The following is an 8,919-nucleotide window of genomic DNA, read 5'->3' as shown; positions in this document are numbered from 1 at the left end:
TGCGTGGGCTAGGGGGTCGGGGAGCGTACACGTACCTTATGATCAGTGATGCTGATATATCCAGGTAACACCGTGGGCTGGGATTCATGCTGCTGCTCAGTTGCAGTCTTGAGGGTCTCCACATTCACTTTGGTACTCTGGGGCTGAGCCCTCTTCATAGTGCTGTCGCTTCCACTGCCGCTGCTGTACAAGACCAATAGGCTGGCAAACATGGTGATAGCTACAAACACAGCAATCCCAGGTCGCTAAACAGGGATACAGAGCAAATACTTAGTATTCAGAGTATACGTTAGTGGTGTTACTCAAAATAATGCTTCTAAGTTATATTTCCTGCCTTTCTACGCTACATTATATTTTAATAAAGATTTAATTATTCATATGCTGAGGTAAATGTGTCACCTTAATCATGGAGAGACTAGTAAACATTTTGGCACAATGAGAACGTTCCTGTTATATATTACACAGAGTAAGGTAAAACTATTTTCTTTTCCTTGTTGCAATATAAAACAGAATAGTAATATTATTGTAGCCACTGTTCGCTACGCACTGAAGTACTACACAAATCACAAAACTACGCTTATTTCGTGAAGCACCTGAAGCCCAGGCTTATTAAAACACAAACACTAAACAAAATTAACATGCACACCAGGGATTATATGCAGTTTTTGTGCATACTATGCTGCTTTCAATGGTTTTTTTATGCTGTCGTCACAGAGTAATTTTAAAGCATAATGCATAGAGAGTATGATCTACTACTACATGGCTATTGCCAGCGCAAGAAGCTGCGCATCTCCCAGTTGTGAATCCAGCCCACCCCTGGCCAGCCAGAAGGACCTATCTCTCCCTAGCAGTAGTAACCAGTTTATTTAGTGCATAGCAGATTTACCATCCGAGTCTTCATCTTGGGCTGCACTTCTCGCTGGAACTCGACAAGCTGCACATCTGGAGCCACTTTTTTAATAATGGAAGTCCAGTTCAAAAACTGTTACTGCCACGACAGCGAGAAGAATACAACAAAGCACCGCCGATCCAGGTTCTCATAATACTGAAAGAGTACATGCCAAAGCATGCTGGAGCTGGAAACCCATTTCAGTCTCAGAGCAGTGCAGAGTAAAAGGGGAGCTCTGGGCGTTGCACTCCGCAGGGTCCTAGCGGTAGTCTGGACCCGGTGAACCTTAATAGTTTACAGCCCCCCAGGTTGTCGATGATCAGGCGATGTCTATTGTACCTCCAATTAAGTGGCTTTGTCTGGGATAGCTAGACAGATTCATTCTGCTGTCTGGCTCTGCTGCGTTCATGCCTTCCTTGTGTAGGTGGTACTTTACAGGTTCATAGTGGATCGACACTCTGAGAAGCTTGTTAACTTCTTAAATTGAGAAGGCTTAACAGCTGCTTAACTCAGCGTGCACCTGTATTAAGCTTACAGTTTGTAAACCACCCCCACCATCCTAAAACTGCTTTTGCGGCAGACAGCGTGTGTAACCAGAACTTTCCTTTTATGCTGTATCATTATACTGCTACCTCCACCCCCTTTTTAAAAATACACTCAACAAATGCTAGTCCCTATGGACACTAGCAACATATAGGCTATTTAAGCTTGCTGCAGTTAGAACCGTAGCAAAAAATGATTTCTCAATGGAATGTTATATCCTTAATTCAGAATGCAGAAGACATCTCTTAGCTTTTTTATAGATGTATGCATTCTTGAAAACATGCACAGGATGCTTAGCTAGAGCGTTTGCATCATATATGTTTTGATATAGCTGCTATTTTATTTTTCCGGGGCAGCGGTTTTAGTAAACAAATTCCGGGGGGGGGGGCATTCCGAGGGCAACCACTAGATAGTAGATTTCAGTTTTGTTTAATCTGCTTGAATTAATGATTAAGTGGTGCTAGTAGACCAAGGCTAAGAATAACACAAATCTACTTCTTGGTGTCCTTCTTATTTCTTGGGAGGCAACTGTCCGAGGATGTTTTAAAAGGTTAAAGGGCAACCGAGGTTGCAAATGACACTCCTGGAAATAGAGTTGCAGTTGCACAGTGCAGTGTTAATTTCTGTCATCAGGAAAAAATATATCCGGTACAAAATAAAAATGTAGGGAAGAAGACAGTGCAGCCCAGTTTTTGTTTTAAAATATTAAAAGGTGAATTTTGCAGCTCCTGTTAGTTTGATAAAGGGGTACTGAATACTATTACGCACGCACTCTTGCTAGTGATGCAGTCTTTGGGCAAAATGCATAACTCTATGGCCTGTTTATCCTACATTCATCACAGTAATGTTTGGAAATCTACTTCTTATCATGCCTCAGTTTTGCAGTATAAATTGGCAAAGAAATTTAAAGCCACTACTGCAAATGATTTCCATCAATAGTACTAGGTCTTATTCCATCTTTTCCTTCTTGTAAGCTGATTGTGAGCAAGGCCCCTAACCACAAAGTACTGTACACTGACTTTTTTGAGGTACTTCTGCCTACTAATCTAACAAATGAATTTAATTAAATTACTTCACTTAGAATGGAGCATAGCTACTGCGCAAGCTCAGGAATAATACAAGGTCTCCTTTTTTCTCTGATCTAATATAATGAGATGATTATCAGTAACCAAAGAAGCAGTTCTCATTTCCGCTGGGGTTCATGAGATAAAATAGGTACTGGAAAGCCTAGTGATGGAAAATGCATATAAACCAATAAAGGTAGCCTAGAAGGGCTGCAGAACTCAGAATATTACTACATACTTATATCACAGTTACTATGGATTCTGTAGGCAAATGAGCTACAAGGTATTAACTGTAACACTAACTCAATGAAAAGATAGCCATTCCTTGCACTACAGTTGTGTGCTAAAAGTACAGAGCTGCATTAACCAAATAAATACTGGTGTGTTTCTTCTTTAAAACAACTGGATCAAACTCTCTCAGGATCCAAGGAAAACATGTTTATTTAGATAATAAAACAAATATGAAACAAAAAAGCTTTTGCGGCATATGCTTCATCATGTTAATATAACAGGACTCCAATGAAACATATTAAATACCTACAATCCATGACATCATTTCCTCCATAACATCACTTCCTACATTTTCTTAAATTTAACACACATCCATTTAAGCTCAGTTGATATCTTCTCATAGCCTGCTTATCCACTGAAAGTCAAATTTTTAATGTGGCTGTTATATCCTTAATTCTTAAATTGTTATGAATACATTGTATGACAGCAAAAACAAAGTAACAAGCTTCACCTTTTACTGCAATATGCTAATATAATGCATTCATGCTGATTGTCCTCCTGAATTCTGACAAATGGTTATATATCTTTCTTTCTTTGCTGTTAGACTTCACAATATAGAAGGCAGAATGTAATTTACACATGGCAATATATATGATCACGGTCAGTGTTAGCAATTTGGGGGCCCCCAGCAAATGTGAAGTCAGGGGCCACAAGGCACTTCCAATCTAAGTATTACCCTGTCAATGCCATCTCTCCCAAGCAACCTTTTAGTTCACACTGCATACTTTTAGGCGTAGTATGCACAGACTGAACTGCAGCTGCAATGATCTTATATTACAGCAGGCCTATGTACCACATGATGTGGGCTCATCTCACAAAGAGACATTCACAGTTACTGGCATTTAGTTGCAGCAATGATACGTTACAATATCTCTATGTATAGGGCTGGACTTAAGTGAAATGGCACCCTAGGCACTCCCTACTGTTTCAGCAACCCCCCCCACACACACATCCTGTGGTTCTCCCCTGTCTTTACTCCCATCTTAGGCTCATCATACCATGCACATTACTTTTTTTCCATTTTCTCTCATTTTGCCTTACTCTTCAGATTTTTTTCAAGAAGCCATAACTTTCAATATGCTCTGAAGTGTATTTTAAAGTGTTTTTGTTTTGTTTTCATCCAACCTTTTCAACCAGTGGTGGCTTGTTTAACATTTGTTTTTCTTGCATTCTTTGAACACACCTTTCCTGACCAAGATAGCACAGTAATAACCATTATAGATGCTGTAGGATGCCTTTTTAGAGCTTAATGGTGGCCTGAACAAAAATCCTGAGTAATCAAGAATTTCAGTCATATATGTATTTTTTTTCTTTCAAGGAATACTTAAGTTATGCCTATGGCTTAATGTTCAGTGCTGACAAAATAGTAGCTCATAATACACTAACACGACAATTGCTGGGAGGATACACAGGTCCTATCTGAGAATACTACTTGCCTGTCTACCTCCCCCGCAAAAAAAAAAAAAAAAAGACATTCACTGCCTATGCATTCCCCTAGTTTTAGATTGAGATGAAAACAAAAGTTCATAATGCCATAGTTATGTATTTTTGGTGACTGCTGTCATACATATACATAAAATAACTCCTCACTCTTCACCCCTAACCCCAAAGGCAGCCAGCCATAAAAGTGCCTGATGTGTGATTTAAACAGTTTACTGCCCCTACACAAACTGTAGTAACCTTCCTTGTGCACTTCTGAGGTCTATGAGAAAAGTAAAAAACAATTTCCACACTACCCAAGCTCAAACACACGTTATAATGACCTCTTGTGCACACATGTAAGATTTGACTGTGATGAAAATTAAAGTAATAACCACATAACTCCAGACCTCCTCTCACATAACCAACAGCAACATTCTGTACACACACACGCACACACACACACACACACACACACACACACACACACACACACACACACACACACACACACGTGAGCAGGGCTGGTTTTTGAATCAGTACTGTTGAGAGCAGAGGCCATTATCAGCTCTATCACAGTCCTATTCAAGTTAACTAGCATAATGAGAAAATTAATATTTATTTTTCTCCAACCAGCAGCAGCTTTTGTGGGGCCACAAACATTCAGAGATGATTAAGGGGTCTCCTGTATTCAGTCTGTGCATGGGGGCCACCAGAAGTCTGGAAGATCTGTGTCTGATTGTTCTGCAATGTAGTTTATGCATTACTTTTGAAATATAATGACCTGTTAGCTGCATTTCTCACTGATACCCAGAAGATTAATGAGAAGTAATGGCTACCTGCACTAAGAAGTAATGTCTACCTGCACTGAGAAGTAATGTCTACCTGTCACTGTCCCCGATTATACACGCCTACCCTGATTTTGGCTCATAATTTTGGTCCTTCATAAAAAGTTTGATTAGCTGGAAAATCATTCAGGATTACAGGCTTTTATACTTAGTGTCCAAAAAATGCACGTTCATGCAAAAGGTGTTATTCTATTAAATTTTATGTGAATTATAGTAATACTCAAAACATGCTCCTGATTTTGTGTCTTTATTCTGTATTGTTGGCATTGTGAAGAATTCTTCCTCAAAAAGTTGAGAGTTCTAGTATCTGTTTTTCTGTCAAAATTTATAAAACTCCCTGAAAGAGAAAACCATCCCTGAATACTGTCAGCATTAGCTCTTCTTGAAATCCAAGGTACGCAATGAGATCAGTCACTCTGTATTGCTGATCTCTCTAGTGCTTACTGCGATCGTGTTCATTATCAGCTTTATCCTACAGGGAAAGAAATGGTTCAGAAGTGTTTAAACTGTAGTTACTGTAAGTTTATATTTAAGGGTCCATCAGAAATTTGTCAGTAACACTAGAATTAAAGTTTTGAGTACCAATGTTTGTAGATGTAAATTTATAGATTATGTATCTCTTTGTTTGCAATGTCCTTCATATTATATTGGCAGAACTACTAGGGAGTTTTATAAGAGAATACATGAGCATTTTTTATGCTATAAAAAAGGGGGATACCACTAACGCATGGGGTAAACATTATAGCACTACTAAATGTAAAAGAGTGCCTAGATTTCTAGTGCTAGATAAGGTACTGGATTTTGATAATAGACTTGAAGAAGAAGATTAGATTGGAGAAAATACTGCTGGATAGTTAAATTGAATGCAATTATTCTCCCTGGCCTCAATGACAAAGAAAGTTTTAAAATCTACCTAAAAAGAAAAAAGGTTAAAACATTAAACATAGGTATTATATGTATGCTATTAACCATACATTTTTACTATTTGTGTATGTATTTAAGTTTACAAAGATGCCTTTAAATTGTGTTATTTGTGTTAATTGAATTATTATTTAAGTATTCAGTTGATTTATTTGTATAAAGAAGTGTTCTGTTTTATTTTCATTCAGTCTGAGGAAGTCTAGTTTTAGACGAAAGCGCTTACTGAATAAGCTGTCTTGGTGGAAGATTAAAGAAGCTGCTTTGTGACATATCTGTTTGTCTTTATTTTTGGTTTTTGGTGCTGATTCTGTATTTCTTGCAGTTTATCCTACAGGGACATATGAAAGCTCTGTTCAGGATAAAGAGCTTAATCAGGAAATTAACCCAGTTTTTCTCACCCTTTTTCCTTAACCAGCAGCAGCAGCTTTTGTGGGTCCTCACACAGTCATGGATGATTAAGGGAGCTCCCCTGCAGTCATGGGTTTTGCAGGTATCTAAAGCTGGCTATGTTGTTAGTTTTAGTGGAGAGATTGCCCACCAGCATGGTTTAATTAATCCAGTGACGCTATGTCAGTGGTAAAATATTTAATGGAATTGCAAAGCCTGTTACTTGACAAAACACTGTTACTACAACAAGACATATCTTTGAATTTTAAAGAAGATATACTTGAGAGTTATTGTTATCCACTCATTTATTAAGTGTACAAGATTGCTGTGCTAGCTTTTGTTGGTTTGACAGATGTTACAAATTATCAAGATAAGATAACTTGCTGTGGTTGATGTCAAGGATCAGGGGCCCCCAGTGACTGCAGGGTTCACTGGTGCCTAATGCCAGCTAAGTCTATAATATTCACAGAATCACAGTCCACATAAGTTTTAAAGACATATGTTCCCTTTGCAACAGGATATACAAACCATCCATCCATCCACCCATTCACACCACCCTTTTCCCACTTTTTTCACATAGGGTAAGGATATCACTTTAACAGTGTCAGTCATCTAGATCCAATGTTCACAACTCTGGGAAGCTAGCCCTGCCCTTTTTTTTTAAATAAGTGTTTACAAAAATGACACCTACATGACACCTAACTTTGACTAACCTTGACATTCTTTTCACAAGGACCATATATCACCCCCCCATTAGACCCATAGCCTTGGGACAAAATAGGTCCACTGAACCTATCTCTGTGTACATTGAAAAATGTTTGAGACTGGTGATGAACAAGAAAAGTTATATTTTGAAGGACTCTAGACAGTTTCTGGAAGATATATTTGACCATGTACAACAACATGGGATTGATAAAGCCACTTTAATGGTAACTTTAGATGTACATTCATTGTTCACCTCGATACCCAATGACATAGGTATAGACTTCTTGAGACAATATTTACTGTGTGATAAGACTTATGAGAATAAGAAAGTTGATGTTATATGTCTTTTAATGGAACTAGTATTGACCAACAATGTGATGTTTTTTAATCATAAACTATATTTGCAGAGAGATGGGGTGGCCATGGGCACCCCTACTGCAAACAGTTATGCCAACTTGGTCATGGCCTCATGAGACAATGAATATGTCCTTCAGAAGGACAGATTGTATTCTTACAAATGCTTTGTGGATGATCTTTTTATGCTATGGCAGGGTGACCAAAAAGAGTTGAACTTGGTCCATAAAACCATAAATAATAGCATAACTTTCTTGAAATTTGACTTAAAATGTTCACATGATGAAATGGAGTTCCTAGACATTAAGATTTATAGGGACCAAAAGGGGTGTTTGTCAACGAAAATTTTTAGAAAGACATGTTGCAGGAATGCTGTACTCCACAAAGAGAGTATGCATCCTAAATATATATTCAGAAACATAGTCAAGGAGCAGGTCCTGAGAATCTCAAGGTTAACAGCTGATGATGGAGAATTCAACAATGAGTTACTTGAATTTAGAGAGTGATTAGGAGAGAGAATATGTTAACCCCAATACGAAGCAGATTTTGAGAGATATCACAGTCTGGAGGAGAGATACCGGGAGGCCATATTTTTCATCACACAGGAAGAGGAATACAGTGGCTAAACATTATGACAGAAAGTTTGTACTGTTTCCTACATACTTTACTAGAGATACCAATACAATCACCAATATTATTAAAAAAACACTGGCCCATACTGGCTCATAATCCTGAAATCAGGAACATAGTGGGAGATAAATCAAATTTCCTGTTCAAGAATAAGAAATCCCTTAAAAGATTATTGTGCTACCCCAAGACTGATACACAGAGAAATCATGACAGCAATGGACAAAGCACTGTTCCTTGCAACTGCAATCAGTGCAAATACATAGACACCACTAACAGATTTAGACATCTGGATACAGGGATAGAGACCAGGTTTAATGTAACAGTAGACTGCAATACTATGAATCTGGTGTATTTAGCTATATGTGATGTTTAAAAGTATCAAGAATAAGCAATTAGCTGCCGGCCAACCAAATAAACACTCCATTGCCAAAATATAAATAAATAAAAATAAAAATAGTAATAGCAACGGAGTGAAACAGGTAGTCTCCTCAAGTTAAAATACATATTTATTCACAAATGATGAGCGCTTTCGCTTACAAAGCGTCTTCAGATCAGTTTAACAGAGACATTGAAAATCAACTATATATATACAGATTCAAATTATTCAGACCAGTCACGTAGCCGACTCAATTAATCCAGTTAAAGATACATCCTATACGTTTAACTTCAAGCTACATCAGACTAACTATAACTACACTAAAAAATATATATTTTTGATGAAAAAACTTATACTACCTAACAATATGGAAATATAAAAATATAAAAAAATCAGTTAATCGTTATTTACCATGTACTTAAAAGTGAAAGCCATGTACTCAGAAATAAAACATATACTCTAATAAAATGAATATTATATTAAACATATAAA

General features: G+C 37.5%; 1 protein-coding gene across 1 annotated transcript in view; it reads right to left on the bottom strand.

Moving 5' to 3' along the window:
• The window catches only part of ST6GALNAC5 (ST6 N-acetylgalactosaminide alpha-2,6-sialyltransferase 5), a 980,118-nt gene extending 978,712 nt beyond the window's left edge, over positions 1-1,406 (bottom strand). Inside the window, exons 1-2 of the mRNA XM_044085852.1 lie at positions 887-1,406; positions 36-245 (exon numbers count right to left, since the gene is read on the bottom strand). Of these exons, the coding sequence (XP_043941787.1) occupies positions 36-245; positions 887-901 (225 nt within the window). The 5' untranslated portion in view covers positions 902-1,406. The remainder of the gene's footprint in view (positions 1-35; positions 246-886) is intronic.
• Between the last annotated feature and the right edge of the window lie 7,513 nt (positions 1,407-8,919).

Source organism: Protopterus annectens, chromosome 10.part0, assembly GCF_019279795.1.
Source record: "Protopterus annectens isolate FY-2018-M chromosome 10.part0, PAN1.0, whole genome shotgun sequence".
Taxonomy (NCBI): Eukaryota; Metazoa; Chordata; order Ceratodontiformes; family Protopteridae; genus Protopterus; species Protopterus annectens.
The sequence above is the reverse complement of the archived record's forward strand: the minus strand, read 5'-3'. Positions and strand labels throughout refer to the sequence as shown.